Here is a 21,139-nt window from a genome sequence, read left to right on the forward strand (position 1 = left end):
CCTCATTGCTCTGAAGCCGCACTGTATTAAGCAATTCATTGTAGAGCTGCAACGGATAATCTGCAACTATTTTGATAATGGAATAATTGTTTTAATCATCATTTGAAAAAATGCCCAACATGTTCTGGTTCCAGCTTCTCATATGTGATCATTTGCTGATGTTCTTTGTCATATATGACAGTGAATTGAATGTATGTGAGTTGGACAAAGTGATGGAGCAAGGTAGAGTTTTCAGGACCATCAGGTGGTTTGATAGTCAGATGATGGTAGTGGAGTATTCCCAACATGTTAAGTATAGAGGGACTAAAAAAGCACACGGTATGCATAAACCCATCAGTCGACCAATAACATGAAAGGACAGCATCACACCATTTGAAACACCACATATAAATCTAAGTTTTTTCCACACAAACCACTCTGAGGTGCAAACACAGTGAGTTTTCTTCCAAGCACCACACGACTCCAGCAAAATAAAAACTTGGTCGGCACCAGCACACAACACTCTCGTTCCTCTGAATTGCCTGGTTTCCGGAGCACTTAGCACAAGAAAATGGAGGGCCACGGGGCCATGATGAGTCTGCTGAGTGCACTTTAATCTTTCATGACAATATAAACTCCCACACACTAACACACATGCACACCCTGCTAGTTTACTCCATCTCATTCCCCATGTAGCCTCACTTGATATTGTTATGGTACATGCCTTTGTGATTTGATTGTATGTTAGAGATCCCATAAATCATAAACCTGTCATCCAGTTTTCTACCCGGACTAGTTTGTTAAACCGAGACAAAAAAGGGGAACTGTGCAAGAGACAGACGAAACCGAGCAATCATCCCATTACCTGACGCCGCCACCTCAAACACAAGCCAGGCCTACATGTCTGTTTATAGCCACTGAGATACTCTGGGGTTGTTTGAAGGTGAGACACAACAATAAGAGCAAGCCCGTCTTTATAAGCAATCAGCGAGGCCGACTCTGGAGACAATCACCGCAGAGACATCAGAGCAAGCTCAGACCTTTCCCGGTAATACTCTGCGGGATTGGTGACAGTTAGCCCAAACAGAAAATGGTCACAGAATCCCATCTTCAGTCTGAGGAGGAGTAAACTGACCACACACACACACACACACACACATACACACACACACAACGTTATTACATCCACTGAATCCAGAAAGAATAAACTGAATTTCTTTGTTTTTTAAAGGTTACAGAAAAGCAATACCTATCTGTGCAGCAATTTTAGTCATAAAACCTGCAATTTTGACTTTGATAACTAAGTTTCATATCTAAGAATTCAATAATACTACAATATTACAGCCAACGAGAAAATCCATTAATAAACGTATTACCACACCGGTTCTGGACGACTTCGTGGCAGCTTTTTTCATACTAGATTTAAAAGGTGGTTATATGTCTGGCGTCCACCGTGTTTATGGGCACATAAGAAATCAGGTTAATGCAGGAAGTCTCTATAAAGTCACAGCGTTGGAAACATACTTAAAGTTGTTTGTTTTAGTTTTGATAACCCATTAATCATTTTAGTCATTTATCAAGTGAAAATACCAAATATTCTCCAGTTTCAGCATCTCAGATATGAGGATTTGCTGTTTTTCTGTGTTTTTACTTCATCATGAATTAATTTTCCAGAACTCATGTCAATTCATTACAGTTTTAGACCAAACAATTAATCTAATATTTGAGAGAATAATTTGCACTGCTGCTACAACAATACTTTATCTGTCTGAAGTCTTTGTTGTGCACTTGTAATTGTCAGGTTTAGTAAGTAGTAAGTAATTTTCTTTTTAAGTCCTGACTGTATTAAGTAAATCTGTTCATTTATATTTCAAATATATAAAATCTAACCCATGAGGTTACAGAAAACTGACAATAAACACATTATATATTGTGAAAGTGCATGGTTAGTTGGGCCTGTAACTAGTTTGGACCAGGTTGCAGTTGAAGACTCCTGACAGTTAAATTAAATTTTGTGTTGACTGCTGCATCGCTGAGTCAAAGTTCATAGCTCTGTATATCTTCTATCTGTTTATTTTCCCTGGTACAATCTGTCCATCCACAAGTCATCCACACTCACACTATTACTCTCTAAAGGGAATGATTTGGTACTTTCAGATTGCACAATACACTTAGTAAAGTAACATTTATGAAATGAAGTTTTAAATAAGCTCTCTTCAGGCAGTTTACTTAATCTGGCTTTAATCCTTTCACAAAAACTGTTTTAATACAATTGACTCATGGTGAACTGTACGTGTGGTGTATTATTAAACAGTACCTTACCTTTTTCGCAAAACACTCTGAACACATTACCCTTAGTAGCGCAGAGTGAGAAATCTCTTTTTCTTCCTATTTTACCTTTATGTTCACTTGCCAGAGATTGATGCTCTCTCTAAACCCTCCAGTTCTGCTTCCATTTTCCTGAGAAAGGCACAAAAAGGGCGAAATGCCCTCATGTAGGCTAATCAGTGCGGAGAATAACCAGGGATTTTTACTTGATCAGAAGTTTTCCCGTATTAGAGACGTGCCTAGACAGCGGACAAGTCATACAAAGGATGCTTTGACACCCTCGGACATGTAATTGCCTTATAAATGGACTTCTGCAGGAGGCGTTTTTACACTCCAGCTGGTACAGGCTGTTAAAATACTGCCAGAGAGACAAACATGCCAGTTTCCGGTGCATCCGACAAGTCTTGTTTTCAGCAGGGCTACCGCGGTTGTCTGTTAAGCTTCTTGACTTGGGTTAATGAGCATGATAAAGAGAAACTCACACATTGCTTGATCAGTGGATCGTCTGCAGCAAAAACAGAAACATGTCGATACAGTTTGAGTCAGTGATGTCCATGAACTACAAATTAAAAAAGTTTTTATCAGTTTTATTGTGTATTTGTGCATTTGTGGATTACAGCTGTTATTCTGCTCAACTTTGGGAAGCAAATATTAACGCGTTTTCTCTCTTTGGTTTCCTTAACAGGCGACGCAAAATCAGAGGACACGGCCAATAAGGAGGCAGGAGAGGAGAAACCAGAGGAGGACAACGACTATCACCGTAGCGACGAGCAGGTTAGCCGTAATTTACTGATAGACAGAAACTTATGCTTCTCATTTATTCTCTCCAGGGCATCTTAAATTGACAGCTTCTCTTTTTACGTTGTTAGATAGGTTAAAAAAAAAAAAGTGACAGTGAAAATAGTTTGGGTTTGATTTGCTCAGGTTTGGAGATATCTGCCTCTTTGACATTTAAAGAAACAAATTCTCTACTACGGAAATTTAAAACCTGTTGACAGCGATGTCTGAAGATTATTTAAACTGCCAAAAGAAAACTATTTCTACCAAAGAAATAGTCCCGACTGTGACATCTGAGGACAGAGACTTTGTTTCTGGAAAGAGATGTTTGCTTTTGAATTCTCTTAAATGTTGTGAGCGCCATAAATTAAATTTCATCCTTAAATATATTGATGTGGAGGCAGAAATCTGAGAGACGGATATCTAAGAATCAGGGTAAATAAAACCAAATGTAACGGATCTGCATGGTGAGATACCACTATAATATAATAAAGCTCTTTAATGATAAATCAGTTTTATAGTCTATAAGGAAGGTAGGGTAGCGCTCATTGGTTTGTCTTTTAGCTGAGATTAGAAGAAGCAAATTGGATAAAATAATTATGGGTTTGCTCTGTAGTCTGTCAGGAACAAAACACAAAGGGGGAAAAAAATACAGTCAGTGATAATTGTTGGTACAATTGCCTTAAAAGCCGGAACACCAATTATTGCCTTTATAAACGTGGCCCCCGTGTGATTTACTGGGCTGTTTTACAATTACTGGGTGCTTTTGTCTTTGGTTTTGTGGCTGTTGTATGGTTCCACTTAGTGACAGACACCACAGTGCCACGCCACTGCCATCCACTGACTGCATTTAAAATGGAAATGGGCTTTTTCGTGATTTCATTTGTATTCTGGCACATTCCCAAGCACCCGAAAATGATATTAATAATGCAGAGAGAGTGGACTTATTGTGCTGGACAGACGCTATCAGGAACACAGTCACATTCAGAAAGCAAAGCAGCTCCCCTGCGCTCTTTAATGTTTCACTGGCTGAAGAAAATTGGTTTTGTACCCATTTTAGCTGTTGTTTTTAGAGAAAAAAAAAAAAAAAGACAGCACAGGCCCTCTCCAATCAACCAGCTCTTTATTGTCATGAGGGAAAGGCAGCCTGCCCTGATGAGGGTGAAGATCTTGCCCTTTGGATGCTCGGCAGCAGTGCAGAATGCGTCTAGAATAGCTAACACGGCAGTCTGAGTGAGCCGAATGCAGTAATGTCAAATGTCATGGAGAGGGGGGGAGGGAGGCGGAAGAGCAGAGAAATACAAGATGACTGATAAAAAGAGAGAGAGAGATTTACTGGATTGAGAGGAGAATAAAGCCCTGATGATGACGAGTCACCAGGGCGACGAGATGGGATCCAAAAATCATAGAATGTAATTTTTCAGGAGTTTAAAGATGGAGGGATGAATCTTGTGAGCTAGTGGTGATGATTTGGAAGGTAAGTCTTGCAGAAAGGAAACGGCTGACAAACAGAAAATACTGTTTATCAAAATTAGGGGTTTTCTTTAGATCCAGGTAGGCCTGCAACTAATGATTATTTTCATTATTTCAGTTGATTTTCATGGTTAAAAAATAGTGAATAAATTGCATTCACAATTTCTAAGAGGCCACAAGTTCTTCAATTTGCTTGTTTTTCTGACTAACAGTCCAAAACCTCCAGATATCCAAGTCACTGTTATATGTGACAAAAAACAGCAAATTATCACATTTGAGAAACCGCTTAATTTGCTGTTGATCAAGTAATATACTAATTGGTTAATTGTTGCAGTTATAGATCCAGGTAACCTTCTACGTTTTTTCCTTTTTGCAGACTACCTAAAGATTATCCATAGATAGACCGCAGTGGTCCCATATGTTACGGTTTATTTCCTAAACTAATGCTGCATTTATCTTCAGAAAAGTTTTCTGGAAGAATCAAGTCTTTGGACCCTTTAGAAACGATCTGGTAACAGGTAGTGTTAGGCGATATCAACCATATAGTTTTTGTCGTATCAGAGATATCTCTGTGGGTTTTCTTGGTCTGTTGAGGGCATTGCTGTGAATCAATTAGCAGGACCAATTTATGACGATATTGGATTTTTATGATATTTGCATCAATGTGATGGAGCACCTTGATTTGATTTTAATTTCCTGGACCAACCAAAAATAGAAACTCCTGTCTGGTTATTTTATCCATAAACATTTTCTCAATTGATTTTACAGAAATATTTCATCACTTAAACCCTGATAAAGGATTTCATCCATATCATCGACTCCTACAGTAATAACATGTGGCTTATATTTAATTATACTTTTATACAAATGAGGACGGATAACTTAATGCTATAAAGACCCATCTAAGTTCCTTTTTCCTCTCCAGAATGTAGCAACCAGCCCAGATTGCAGAGCAGAGGATGCTATTATAATGAAAGATGAACTGTATCAGAATCGCAGAGAGAAGATTGGAAAATGCACAATGAGATTGTGAATCTCAAGGGATTTATAGTGATAAAAGTCGAAACAACACAAAAGTGGAAGAAAGAGAAAGAAAGTAAGGTGTAGAGAAAAACAGTGCTGAAGAATGATAGCAACAGTTGCAATCAGGAGGGATGAAGATGAGGAGGAAGAATTGTCCCAGAGAGCAGACTGCCCCTCGCCATGGTGTCACTGAAGATGTAGAAACCACTCAGATGTAAGAACTGGCAGGCGAACCGGCACGCATGGCCAACTTCCAGAACACTTACCCGCTGTCTTCTGGACGACCTTTCAGAGTGTAACCTTGGGGTGTGAAGCAGTGCCAAAGAAAGCTAATGAAGGCAGTGACACACCAAAAAAAGAAGCTACAATTGACCAGAGAAACCCACATTCAGTCATTGTTCTTCAGAGTTTAATATTTTCAGATGTGGAAGTATGAGGACAGGATCACCTTCAGACTCTCATCATATTTTGATAAGATCTCTGTGGGGTGAGAAAAGATGGTGTAAATTTAATAAACCACAACTTTAAGAGTTTTCTTTTGGAGAAATTGGAGAACACAGCTTTGCTCTACATAATTAATCTAGCCTTGGATACTCCAGCCTGATTTATGAGCGGTCCAAACTCAATACTCACACAGACAAAACTCAAGCTTAAAGACCTAAGAAAATCAATACCAGTAGAAGCATTGCGTCAGACCTCTGTAAGCATTCAGGGCTCAGTAATGAGCCTATGAAATGGTGTTAAGCTTTCTCTGCATGACACCGAAAAGCCATATTTGATATTTTCTTGATATGCATCACCATTTCATCAGTCACATCTGTCAGACGTGTTAACAATTGTTTTTTTATTGAAAATCAACAGAATACATTACAATACATGTACATTTGAACCCCTCTCCTTTTTCCAATTTATACCAATCTCATACCAATTTATGGTCCATTTCTTAAGTGGGTCTGCTATTACAGAGGCAGCCCCCCCCCTCCACAATGTAATGGCCTTGGCTTTGTTTACCCGGGCTGTGGACAGCTCTAGCATGACCACATCTTGAAAGTATTCAATCTATTTTCTAGTGTACAATTTGTGTGGTGGCAGCCAATACTAGGCTATATGCCAGCGAGCCATAAATTGAGTTGTTTCTCACTCAGTCTCATCCATGAATCATCATTGAGTAAAAGAGGAACTGGTTCCAGGGGTACAGGCTTGCCAGTCATATCAAACAGTTAATGCCACTTTTCTCCAAAAGTCATAGACCTCTGGGTAGTCCCATATCATGTGTTTTAAATGTTCCAGATATATTGAGGGAGCACAAGTCACAGTTAAGGCTAGATGCCTGTTTCATATCTTATGAGTGGTGTATGGTAGGCCCTCTGACACAGCTTGAAATGAATCAACTGATGATTGGGGTTCTTGGACGAATGGAATATGTTCTCCCAAACATTTTCCCAGTTTTTGTCCTCCTGCTCAACGGCCAAGTCTTTAATCCAGGCCTTTACCAAAGGTAGGCCCTTCTGTGTTTGGTGTTAAGTATATGGCTGACACCTCTTGTGGGTGTTGTGTCTACCCAGCTCACGACTGGATACAACTGGTTTACAATTCTACAATTCTGTACCCTATTGCAGTGCTGTCTGTAATTGAAGGTACAAAAAGAAAGATGTCCCTAGTAGATCAAAAAGGAGGACCCCCCACACCCCACCCCCCACCACCACCACCACTGAGTCGAATATATCTTCAAGATTATGTGCCCCTTTTGATATTTCTGTTCCGCCACAGGGTGGTGTTCAGGTGCCATTTCCACTTACCATCCAGGCATTCTCCCACTGTCCTAAAGTTTATGATTGTGTTTAATATAACATAACATGCATAGATTATTGGTTATACCAGAATATAAAACATCTTCAAGTTTATCTGATCTGTGAGTCTGCGTTGCTGTAGCAGGACTCGGCGGCTCCCTAAAGACGTCACTAATGTACTGTAATGTAATGAAACTGCCTTACAGACTGCTGTGGAGCCACTGTGGAGTCCAGATCACCGCCAAGGCTTTTATTTCACATTATGAGCCTCCCTCATTGCCAGCGCTACTGGAAAGCAGATATATTACAGTGTTGAATCTTTGCTTATAGAAGGACAGGGGGTGCACTGAGGCACTGCCAGTGTTTGAGGACAGAAATGACTTACAGTTTAAGCAGAAACCAGGGTAATGTTAGCTCTTCCTGTGTTGAAAGATAGAGAGACAGACAGAGGGATTGTGACAGTAGACACCCACAAATGAAGGAACACAAGGCTTTCTGTCCTCCTTTCTTATTCTTTGATATGTGGGGGCTAGAATCTCAGTTGGCAGTGATGCATTCTGACTCCTGCAACCACCGACTGCCAAACCACCTACCGTGTCACCTCAGGGAAAAAACAAGTGCAGGGGCCAATGGCAGTGACACCCGGTCACATGAAAGAAGCCAATGAGCAGGAGACAAACAGACAATGCTGGTTCAGTGAGATGTGCAGTGCAAGCATAAGGGGAAATCTACACCAGTCTCAAACTGAGGGCTGGTGAAGTCAGCAGCTTTTGTGAGACTCGGATAACAGTGTCAAACAGGCGTCTCTTGTGTCGAACTGTGAGCACAGAAACTGTTTTCAAAGCAGCAATGCTCCAACTGTTTTTCCCGCTTTTTAACTTTCAATTAAAACTAAACATCTACAGCCACATAGCAGCCCTGTGAGGCTGTAATCCTCATTTCACAGCACAAAACAAAACTGTTAGATGGATGAAAAAGTATCCACCAGGGCAAGGATAAATGCATTGGCCCGACGGCGGTGCCAGAGGAAAGGCCTTGTTAGCTAAAGATGGAGTTTATTTTTTAGTTTCTTTGGTACAGTGGTCATTTTAGCACTTTTCATAAAGCTTGTCAGGCTAAGCTACATTCTTAGACTTATCTTTCCCTAGTCTAAGGCATTGTCAGAACAAAGTTTTCTTTAGATATAGTACAGTAATAGAAGCTCAATGTCAACCTAGCAAATATTGCTAACTTGCTAGAAATTGGTACCTCACCAACTAAAACCAAAACACTTTGAGGAAGGCACAGTTACATCATCATACCATACAGGAAGGCATTTGCACTGTTTATCTGAGCAGAAAAATTAGTTTATGAAACAGCTTTTGCTAAACTAATGGCATCTTTTATTTTGGACACAATGGTGTTAACAGACAGTTTGACATGTGAGAGTTTACTAAAGCTGAACTTTATGTGAAAGCTTTGCAGAGATTAGCTTCACCTCCATGAGTTAATCCTCTGCTTGTGACATTTCCAATCAGATAAATTGTGTGAAATTGCAATGATGAATTCTTATATGACCAGCACACTAAGCTGTACTTTTTCAGGCATTTGCTTTGAGCTGAATGCTAAGATTAGCATGCTAATACTGTTCCATGCTAAATTTACATGCAAAACCATACATTTTCATTACTTCATATGTACGGTTTAGCTTGTTAACATGCTAATGCTCAGCCTGTTAGCGTACTATATTAGCATTATTAGCATAATTGGCAAGTATTCAGCCATTATGTTTTGGAAAAGTGGAAATTTTGACCTTTTGGAAGCAAATCAGGTTCACCAAAGTCATTAAGATTCATCAGTGAAGCAGTTTTCAATCCATTTAACAGTTAGGGTTCAGTCTGGGTGAACTGTGTATACATATATAAATATAGAAATCTCACCTTGTTACTAGCAAATTCTGCAGACTTTTTACCCACAATAAGTATTGATAGCCTAACGAGGACTATAAGAAACAGTCTGACTCTGATGTTGTCATGGTTTACGTGAACTTGTCTCTAACTTTTAACCGTTCTGTATTTGGTTGCCACCTTACATTTTCCCCACAGGAGGATGTTAAGCCTTTTGCTCTGTGTTTGTGTGTCCTGTCACAGGTCAGCATCTGCTTGGAGTGCAACAGCAGCAAGCTTCGGGGTCTCAAGCGCAAGTGGATACGCTGTTCAGCACAAGCCACAGTCCTTCACCTCAAGAAATTCATCGCCAAAAAGCTTAACCTGACATCATTTAATGAGGTACAGATAATCACACGCTTCAGCAGCCTGGAAAGCAGTATGCAGAGAGGAAACCACTGCTAAATCTGTCACATGCTAAATGTAGTTTTAGTGATGGTGTGAGATTATGAAACCACTTAAATCACAAGATAAAGAAACATTCAAATGGAAATTCTTTAGTGCCCCGTCTATGAATATAAACTTGAACATTTAACACCAGTGAAATCACTTCATGCTGTTTTTTAACTTGCTAAAACTCCCAAAAGGTCAGAATGCATAGTGTATTTTGCAAGTTTTACTTTGGTTTTCATCATGAAAGGAACATAAATAGAATGACAGAAAGGGTTTAATTAGTACAGAATCACCAAAACTTAAATTCTTCTTAATCAAAGGGTCTCAACTGGCTGGTTTGACAAGAAGGGGAGTATCATGGGTTAAATAGTAGTTTTCATTCCAAAGAGTTTCAGTCCAAAATTACGTCATTTTATGACAAAATGATTGTATGGATTACTGTTCTCAGTCATTTTAATTCCTGAGTTTAACAAACACTGTTGATACAGTCATCTATGGTTATTATAGACTGACAAATAGCGCATGTTTTCTCCCAAAATGGATTTGTAGCAATTTGGAACAAATCTCTTTAGTTCTTGGCGTTTAATTTTAACTTGTTTGGAGCACCAGCTGGGCAGTGTGGGCCATGTGTATCAGAAAGTTTAGTTAAAAGAAATTACATAAAGGTCACTATGCTTTTTCTGCACTGACTCATACAAGGCCCTTTTTGTGTTTGTTGAATTTAGAAAGAAACAATCCCGTTGTGATAATCTAGATTTAGTCATTTTTCTATCTATCATCTTTACCACCCCGTTCACAGCAGCGGGGGGTGGGGGGGGGTGGGCGATAGTTCGACAGATGGATTTTTTAGGATGCTGTGGATAATCATCGCAGGCGCCTAGTTGTCTTCTTTTTTTTCCTCTTTTCTGTGTCTTTTTTTTCTCTACTGGCTGTCACAGAGATGAGTGGGTAGGCTCCATCATATCGTCGGCCTCCATAGCACATCTTTGGCAAGGCGGTCGCTCTCCCCGCCAGCCATTGTTATCCTATCTATTGACTATCAAAAAGCTGTTGTTCGAACAAAATTCTGTTTTCAGCAACAAGCCGAGCGCAGAGCTTTACAACACGCCGCTTTGTCAAAGAACAGTGCGGCATTTACTCAGTCCTCATGTTTGTAAACCCACCGTTGTGGTCCTGTCACCCATCTAAAAGTCTCTCAGCTCACAGGAACTGTATGTATGAATAAATTACAATGAATAAGAAACGCTCAAACCGAGTCAACCAACCTCTTTAAAACAAGGTTAATTAATCTTGTAAAATGACTGTAGATAGTGATGTCTAATGCAGGAGATATCAAAATACTAAAAACATAAATTATAAAGAATGCTTTGTAAATAGATGGAAGGTTTTCACATTTTAGAGCACATTTCTGGCTTGTAGGCAATAGGTAATATTCTCTTGTGACGCCTTGTCACAGTTTGTCACAGTTGCCCTAGAAAATCTTTTCATGAGCCAAGAAAAACAACCCTGTTTTCAGCTTTGTGATGATGTGTTTTTTGTTTTTCAGATAATTCAATGGAGTTGTAAAAGGTTTATTTAGCTTAAAAAGTAGAGAACTTTATCCTCCTAATTTGTAGATGCATGGTTTTCACTGGACAGCTGTATGACAGCTATATGATAAGACTTATGTTTCCTTTTTAAATTAATTAAAGAGACCTGAAGAGGTAAAACTGTAGTGTTCACATGAAAAAAGCAAAGATTTGAGAAATTGAAAATATACTTCTTTTTCTTCTCCTATTAATAATCTCAAGCCCCTTTCACACATGCATATTTTATCCCTGAAATATTCAGGAACATTTCCTGTATGGGGTCATGTGTGAATGGGAGCAGGGATCAATATACAGAGAAATCTATACCACTAACTTCCCTCTTCAAGACCTTGTAACATTTCAGGGAAAATGCCAGTATGGCTGTGAATAAAAGCAGTAACATTACAGGGAAAAGTGCGTAAAGGGAAATGTTTTGCAAATGTTTATTCATGTAACTTTAACTGTATTGCTTTCATAAAGCTGTATTGATTATTTAATGCTCCGTCAGACGCTGAACTACGCTCAAGCTGATTATTCAGAATCTTCAATCTGACAGAGCTTTGAATAATCAGTTTGCTTTTATGAAAGCAACACAGTTAAAGTTACATGAATAAACATTTACAGAAGAGTGTGAACATTTTATTTAAAACATTTAAACACAACACAAAAAATAGCAACGGCTCCCTTTTACGAGTCTGTGTCTGTGCTTCGACAAATTCACAGCATCATCTTCCGTTTAACATCTTCAATCTCACAATCCGAATCATATCCATAACGTTAACTACTCTTAAGGAGTGCAGAGCAAGTGAAGTGTTGATGCAGGTATATGAAGAATAGAGGTGTGGGGTGTCAGATCCATGGAGAAGAGATGGTTTGTAAATTCACTCATCACTCCTGCTGATTAACGGGGCTCAGCGGGCGCCGTTCCACTAGAAACATCTCTAAATGCACAGCAGGAGCATTTATTCACTGACAAATAGCCTAAACTGTGCACACATTGCACGTTCACAGCTAACATTATACTGCAAACTTCATACTCTCTGCTCACACACCCTCTCTCTCTCTCTCTCTCTCTCTCTCTCGACCAGACTCCCTATGCACACAACCTAACCCTCCCCCCATCTATTCCGGCATTGCTGTGGCATGTGTGAAAAGGCGTAAGACGGAAATGTTCCTGAATATAGCTGCATGTGTGAATAGTGAAAATCACTAGCGGTGCCTGAAAGGTTACCCCAGTAATTTACCAGTAACTATGTGTGAAAGTGAGCCTTTGTGGGGATCCTGAACACTAGTTTGGGGACTCTCAAAACCACCATTATGGGCATTTTTGCTTAAAAAAGTGACTAAAACATATCAAAGTAGCATTTCATGAAGAAGTGCCATTACTTTTTGTCTCATATCATTTTGGTGAGGATTATGAGCGTCGCCTCAAAGCTGTGATGTACAACTTTCTGTTCAGTATGAGGAAATCAAAGAAGATTTTCCCACTTTCTTTCTTTTTTCACTTTGACAATTTATTTTTTTTTAAAGATGAAGTCACAGCTTCTCAGCTCTTCCTCTGTATTTATCTTCAGAAGCACAAACCTGGTCTGTTTTCACTCCTCTGTGGATGCCGATAAAGGCTGTCTGGTGTTCATCCATCAGAGCGTCCTTACACTGAGAGCCAGCAGGTGGCGCTGTGGCAGTGTTCGTCTCCAGCGTTCACTGTCTCCCTCCCTCCCTCTCCCTCTCTCTCTCTTTCTCTCTGTCCTCCAGTATTGATTGGAAAATGCAGATGTGAGGCACTGCTCAGCAGAATATCAATGTTGACTTCACAGGAGGAGAGGGGTAGATTTGGTGAGCCAGACTCGTGTTTAGTATTGAACTTCTGTGTTCTCCCAAAAAGCCTCGCTGCTGCACAGGTGCCAGGGGCCGCTCCATGTCAAAATAAGCTTCCCCCCAGCTGTCTCTCCAAGAAACAGCGATGTTATAGCTAACTGAAACTGAAAAAAGGAGAGGAGAGGGGCAGAGTTTAGGTGGTGAAAGTTTTATTTCTGCATCACTCTACTCGTACGTAGCCTGGGAAACCAGCAGCAGAGGCCTCCAACCAGTGTTTCTGCTTGTGTGTCGTGATCTTAACTCCTCCTGAGGGAAACAGGGAATTTATTTCTTTGCTGTGAGACTTTCAGGTCCGATATTGTTCGATAATTTGCTCTTCTGTTGTCTTTTCACAGCTGGACATTTTATGCAACGAGGAAATCTTGGGAAAGGACCACACTTTGAAATTTGTTGTTGTGACAAGATGGAGATTTAAGGTAACTAATGCTTCAAAAAGAAGGATATTTTGTCATAGTTTGGTGCTAATTTTATATTATCAATGAACTAATGTTAATATAAGAGTTAAATTGCATTATAAATGAATCAATATAGTCAGCTTTGTTGATTTGTAGGACTAATATGATCTTATTGATTGAACACAGGTGTAACAAATTAATATGCTGCCACTCTGAGTGTCTTAAATCAGTTTGATACAGTTATAATCGATTAAAAAATGTTAATATATAAAAAGACTCTCAGATGAAATCTTAGATTAAAACCTCCAAGAGATTGAGAGCTCTATAATTCTGTCCTGAACTTCATTTTCTAACATTATTTCAGCCAGCTGAGCTGAATCGATTTAACTGCATTATTGTCTGGCATCCTCAGCTGTTGACCCTTAATTACTGTTTCAACATCTGTCAGGCTTTCTGTTCTAGCACTGCATGTATTCAGATTGCAATAATTGAGGCTGATTTAACACTTGAAATTCATGGTAGTTTTTGAAACTATTGGTGCCTTTTATTTCAGACAAAAGCAGTTTGTTATTTTGCAGGCTAAAATGACAACTGTGTCCGACACATTTTATTAGCTGCAGTTAGCTAACTAGCTAATCAATGCTAGGTTAGTTCCATCAGTTAACATTGGTAATTCACAGTAACGTTGGTTGAAAACTGACTTATTAAATGTTTCCAGCTGTCTTCTATCGACATTAGAGGCCTGCAGAAGGGTCTTAAATATGCACTCGGTGGCTACTTGATACAATGCTAACAAAAAAAGACGATAAGCTAAGATACAGGCAAAAAGTCAGCAGCCTTATCAGTTGGTGATTCTTGCAGAAGACCATGCCACATGAAAATAAAAGAGCAGCTGTGTGTTGTTGTATTGCAGATTAGAGCTAGTTAGCCATTAGCCCTAAATGGCTAACTAGCCTACCGTTATTCAAATGTTTACTGTAGAAATTCATAATATGTTGCTTGGAAAAACAACAGAAAGGTTAGACTTATGCTTTATTGTTTGTATTTTTGAACAAAATGTTCCACTTTTACATGTGTTAAAGTTTTGAGGCTTAGAACAAATCAGTAAGTTTGGCAAACTTCTCTAAATCCAATAAAGAGTAGGACAGAGCTGCTAAACTCTAATATTAAAACATTTGGGACACCAGCTCCTTCACAGCTGACCTAACTTAAATAAAACTCCACATAATCCTATGTAGTTAGCTTATGATATGCTAACTTTTGGCCTTTGGAGTAATTCTAGGTTTCACTTTGCTCCTTTGTAAACCACTAACTAACTTACTACCCAGACAACACACTGTTTAATCGATTTCTTACAATTTTGCCTTCTGGTTCTGGCAGAACTCCAAACTCCCCCAAACCCCTGCATGTGCATCACTTCAGTCTGTTCATAAATCCAAAGTTTTACAGACCTGCTGTGCTTTGACTATTTCTTTTTGGGAGAAGGGTTTAGCAAACAGTCTCTACTGACTCGTGCTGAGGTTATGTTTTTGTCTTTTCATTTCAGAAATCTCCCCTCCTGCTCCATTACAGACCCAAGATGGATCTACTGTAGCTAAAACGGACACAACGGTTGTTTTTTCTTTTGGCCCAGTGGCCGCGGACTGTGCCGAAACCTTTTTATTTATGCAAAGACGATCAACCAACACCAAGCAAACACCCGACGGTAAAAGTCCACACAAGCCAGCAAAATCGGGATCTAAAAAGGGTGAAGGGGGGAGGGGGGCAAAATACACCGAGAACTGGCAACCTCCAGCACAGGTACTGCAACACTGGTGTGTTTTTAGGAACTAAAACAACCATTTTTTGTCCGCTACATCCTAGATATGTGAACAAAACAAAAAAAAAAAGAACAAAAAAGAAAAAAACAAATGGAGAGAAAGCATATATTTATACTTTTGTACAGAAGAGACACATGGAACCAAGACACTACTGGTGCTCTGTTTACACGCAAACAAGATGTCGGGAATCACGTGACCGTCTTTCTGAGCTTCATCCTCGCGAGACAAAGACTGAGAGGAGAGGAGGACGTTTTTATATAAAAAGGTGTTTGTTTTTTTTGTTGTTTTTTTTTTTTTTTTTCCTTCCTTTCCACAATTCACTCGACACATCTTGGGAGCACAGAAAGTATATGGAAAAAGTTATATAACAGGCATCAATCTTAAGCAGTTTATCAAGTAATTTGTCTCTGAATCTTTTTTTTTTTTTTTTTTTTTTTTATTTCTTTTGTTGGCTTTGTCTAATTTGCTATTGGGTTCTTGATGATTGTCAATTGTGAATAGGCTAAAAAATTTTGTGTAGTAATTTATGTTCTATATACCAATATTGTACATAAAATGTCATTACAGAGAGAGTGATTGAAGAGAGTAAGAGAGACTTTAGACTGTTAAAAAAAAAAAAAAGAGTGGATCCCAGAAGTGCTATCTATATGTTTTGGGCGACTTGTCCGGAGGTGATAAATTAGGATTTTTAAAGACAGACTCACTATCAGTATCAAAATATATAAATGCATCTTTATGTTGTCGGAGAAAGACACAAAAACAAATATATCAAATCCTTTGCCATTTGTGTGTATGTGGGGTCTACGTATGTTACATTGCTCTCATAGCATTACATGGCAGATAAGGAGAAAGCTTCAAAACTATCCCCCAACCCCCATGCTCCTCATCTCATCTACCTTCTCCTACTACAGTTATCATTTTCCTTTTTTTTTTGTTTTTTTTTACAATATAAACAAGAAACTCTATCTGAACAATAATGCTACACACAACATTCATGTTTAAAAATGCCTGCAAGACATAAAAATTACATATACATAACATATGGGCAGAGAAGCTGCATTTTTTATTGATTATAATCTCACATTTTCACATCATGCAGTCCTTAATATCCGTCCTTGTGTTTCTGCAGTCTCTCAGCAGCAACGGGCTGGCAAATACTTATACACCCACATGTTTACAGCTTTTGGTTTGAGCTGCTAGCAGCAGATGTGTTTGGCACTCTGAACTCTTATAACATGCATTTTTTTTCCCTCTGCTAAATTCGATCAAGTATTGTGCAAATAGCTGCAATAGAAATGATTTATTTTGTAGATGTAAAAACACACACTGGTCTGCAACAAAGCTTCTCATCCTGTTTTCCCTCATTACAGTTAGGTTTTAAGTATGGGTTCTCCCTCACACACACAGGAAGTGATTGGACATTTGTTAATTTAAGAGCAAAATATAAACAAAATGGTAAAACTACAAGCTTTCTCTTCAGAGCTGGACTTCTTTAGCGTGAAGCAGCATACAGGGGGCCGGTTTGGTAAACAGGAGTGCAGTGAGTGCAGATTACTGATGTCACATTGTTGCGTTTTTCTGGGGTATTTTTCAGTCACTTCTCACTGCCAGTTGGAACTGCAAGTGTGCAAAGTTGCGCAGTGTTTAAGAAAATCAACTTAAGACATTTTCTGAAAGTCTAGTGGATATTGTTTTTGTCACAAAAATCAGTGTAAAACTGGGGAGTTTTTTTGCAGAATAGCCAGTTTTCAATATTGTTGACTTCACAAGACAAAAAAATTTACGAGTCGTTTTTGAGAAATAATTCACAAATTCAGGTTTCGCACAGGGACAGAGATTTTTTTGAAGATTTTGATATGAAATTCTGAATAAAATGACTACAGCTTGGTCATTTGGTGCTTATAAATGTACGTTTCTAATCTTGAGGAAGGTTGTTCCTCAGGAACATGCTGTTCTTAACTGTGTGACGCAGCAAACTGATGATCTGTTTAATCATAAACAAAATGTCTTAACTCACAACATTCAAAGCGAACTGCTAAAACCCTCTGTAACGTTCCCGCAACTGGATCCCTAAACGCCATGTCAGACCTCAAGTAGTATTACCTCACTGACCTGTCTCATCAGTCAGTACTTAATTAGTTTCCCTTTTGTGCATTGTATCTGCCCACAACAAGGTGTTTTGTCTGTATGTTCCATTGCAGGGTTCCTACGCATCTGTAGGCTCCAAAGATGTGGAAAAATATTAAATATTAATTTGAAAACTGTCTTGAAATTGGGTAATAAATCTGTAAGGTATGAAAAAACAACAACTTTGGTCCATATCTGATACACAATCCTCTTATCCTTCCCAGTATTGTGATGTTTGCAGTTTTGTGTCAATTAGCTTGTTCACCGTTGTAACACATCTGTCATAATCTTTAAATCCAACATCTGGAGATAGTATATCAGATTTGGAAATGGGGAAACATGTGTAGGAACCCTGCTACATAAGGACCTATGACGTGCGTGTTAAATAAACATTTTTATAGCCTACAGTACAGGTCTGTACCAAACCAGCTCAACCAAAACTCCTCCTTCAGTCTTTCATATCATCTCTGCATGTTTCAGTTTCACTTCTTGTGGTAACAAGTTAAAGTTTCGAGGCCCTTAAATCCAGTCACCTATGTAAAGTGACCATTGTTTTTGGTTTTTTGTGACAAAAAAAATGGAAAGTATGATTTTTTATTTTTTTTTTAAAGGTTAAAATGCAAATGACCTACGGGTGCTTGGACCCTGGTTTACCTACCTGCAAGTCTAAGTGAAATCTGATTATTAAAATATAATTTGCAGCAAACACAATCTGCATTTTTTCCATTTCTCAGTTACTGCGAGTCTGTTTCTCTTCGCTATTATTTCTGTGGACATTGTGATTGAACTCTTGCAGCAGCAAACATTTGTTTGTAGAAACTAACAAAGGAACTAAAATGTGTTTTTTTTTTTTTAATCTAGGCTTAAAAAAAAGCTTGTTTGAAAGTCATTAAAAACCAAAAACATTGGGCATTACATGTTTGATTAGCTAATGGAAGAGTATTATGTCAGTGCTTGGTGAAAATCCCCCCAAAACATAATGTAAATGTGCGCTATTTTGTCTTTCTGTAAGTGCAGATTTGGTGTTGTTGCACCCTTACAATACTATTCTAAAGGCTAATACACAGGTTATTTTATAGAAATAAGGCCAATAGTGAGTAAATTCTGAGGTCCACATCAGTGATCTGATTGTTTGCAACTTTAAGTTAAGAAAATGCAGTTTGACCCTGAGATCAGCCGTCCTGCTTATTAATCATTATTGTATCATTCAGATATCAGTAAGTTCAGTCCATACTGAGTCTTTTTAATGTTTAGGTGTTGTCACCTCATGGTTGTCTTGTTAGCAGTCTGTTAAAGATTAAAATCTCCTAAATGTACATCAGCTTCTTCTTCAGGAGATTAAGCTGTAAAACATCCACAAAGGTGCTACAACAGTGACGACTGCAAACACAGTTTTAACTACAAATACATTGCTGTATTATGGGGAACATTTAGTTTGGTGATGTTTAGAAGGACTGGCATTGAAACACATGTGTTCATTTTTTTTTCCTTCGGTTGTGTTCACACTGCACTGGCTCCAATATTCAAGTTTTCTCTACATCAGATTTTCTTAATTGGTGTGACGAGAATTTTTTTAATTCAGTTCTCGACCACATGGATCGAAACATGAGGCATGAAACTTGTTTGAGTGATCAGATATGAATCAGCAGTGTTGCCATAACAAATTATACATTTTGAACCATTTATCTGAGAAAACCATCTTACACATAATGATGGAAAAAGGCTAAAGTCGAAAAAGACTGTATAGTTTCACAAAATCAAATCTACACACTATAAAGGTAGGAAATCAAGCAAGAGGAAGACTGTAAGTTGACATATTTTACTGATGTGACAGTGGCAAAAAAGGTGCAAAAGACACAATGTGCACAAACTTAAAAAGAAAAAGGATGTTCTTCTAAAATAATGGTCTTGTGCACCTTTTCTGTCACCATCTCAAAAGTAGAACATTGTCTTTTCTCAGCAGTCGACATCCACTTTGATTTCTTTTCCTTTTACAGCTTGCAGGTTCTTCAGTGTATATATGACACAAAAAAACCTGATGTTTGGATGTGAGCACAAAAGTTTGCAGTGTGAACAACACCTTTCACTTTGAGTATTGTTCCGAGAATCCTGTGATCTGTGTGACGGACGAGGAACCTGATAGGAAACAGTAGCGTCTTCTTTCTTTTTTTTTTTTTTAAGGGGCTTTTCCACAGTTACGGTCAGCAATTGTCTGTCTCTGCCTCTGGTGCTTTCCACGGTGCTAACGACTCCTCGTTTCAAACTTCAGACTTCTTCAAGAACGATCCAGTCAGAGACAGAAAAGCACTGTGTTGCAAAGTTCTCCTGTCGCCCGTTTTCAGACGTCTTTGCGCTGCACCTGTACGTGACTCGAGTCCCTGGGTGTCTTCTCTTGTCAGAGCTGTCTTGCTGTGCAGATAAAGAAGGTGCCCCCCCCCCCCCCCCCCCCCCCCCCCCCCCATCTTTCATTGATTTGTTGGGTTCGGTCTACCCACTTGCCCAGGCTTGCTCGGGAAAGCAAACAGAGGGAATTCTAAATAAGTCATAGACTGTGACGGGGCTGATGCTGGGAAAAATAAAAGAAACCTGGTGAGAAATTGGGTGTGCTAGCTGCAATTTCCTGCCTCAAAGAGAAACTCACACTTATTATAGGCTTCTCTGGTGAGATGTTTGCGCCTTTCAGAGTCAGATTGAGACTTGCTTCAATCTCTAACAGATAATTGGCATCTTTTCCTTTAAAAATCACATAGAATAGATTTTTGCTTTTATATTCTCAAAGATCTCCTGAACTCTCTGGAGATTTGACCTTCTCACCAGTGTGTGTACACCCCGCTGGCTGCATCCTTCTTCACCTCCCGTGCACCGAAACGGATCGATGTTCACACTTATTATTGACACCAACATTGAGACATCAGTGATGCTACGCTTGACAGCCGAGTTAAGAGGCTTACAGGAGGCTCTGCTCTGCCGGGCTGCAGATAGGGTTTGGTATCGGCGCTCGAAAAAGGTCTTCGGCATGTGGGGAGGCCGTGATCTGTCAGAATGTCAGCTCTCGTGCTCGTCTTCTCTGCCTTTGACCTTGAGCATCTGTCGGCCTGTTTATCTCCCGCTAGGATCAGTCTGAATCTCAAGGGCAAAGCGGCGTGAAATTTTGATTCAAGATGGTTTTTGCTGCTTCACCTGGACTGACAGTACCAGCAGATCGTAGTTTACTCTACAACCATGTCATGAAGAGGAGCAAACCATTCATCTGAGCTGCTTTGTGCACAGTTCCCTGCACTGGGAGATGTCTCTCTAAAAAAAAGGTAGCAACATTCATTTCAAGCTTGTGGGCAGCAGAATCATTCCTGGTAACTTAAAATGGCTCCTCTGTGTTTACTCCGCTGTAATAAGTGTCCACTCTGGGAGTGTGTGATAGCTTTCTTTTGTTGCCCAGCTCACTCTCTCCCTCATTTCTGAGTTTTCTCTGTAAAGCTCGGTAATCTCACGACAGGCTTTGTTTGACAGCGAAGGAGACCTCGAGGGTCACTCAGACGGCTATACGGACTAAAACACACACACACACTCTCTCGTCTGGCCTGGTTGGCATGGCGCTGCTGCTGCTGCTGCCGGCTCTGAAAAAGGCTCAAATGCACTGAATCACGTCGCCATGGGTGGTGCAGT

The 21,139-nt window shown here is 39.3% G+C and overlaps 1 protein-coding gene across 1 annotated transcript in view; it reads left to right on the top strand.

The window, feature by feature from the left end:
• Positions 1-15,714, top strand: part of LOC121901982 (polycomb group RING finger protein 3) — a 63,424-nt gene extending 47,710 nt beyond the window's left edge. Inside the window, exons 7-10 of the mRNA XM_042419115.1 lie at positions 2,993-3,081; positions 9,500-9,637; positions 13,470-13,550; positions 15,076-15,714. Coding sequence (XP_042275049.1) covers positions 2,993-3,081; positions 9,500-9,637; positions 13,470-13,550; positions 15,076-15,123 — 356 coding nt within the window. The 3' untranslated portion in view covers positions 15,124-15,714. The remainder of the gene's footprint in view (positions 1-2,992; positions 3,082-9,499; positions 9,638-13,469; positions 13,551-15,075) is intronic.
• Positions 15,715-21,139: the final 5,425 nt, after the last annotated feature.

This window comes from Thunnus maccoyii, chromosome 8, assembly GCF_910596095.1.
Source record: "Thunnus maccoyii chromosome 8, fThuMac1.1, whole genome shotgun sequence".
In the NCBI taxonomy this organism is placed as follows: domain Eukaryota; kingdom Metazoa; phylum Chordata; class Actinopteri; order Scombriformes; family Scombridae; genus Thunnus; species Thunnus maccoyii.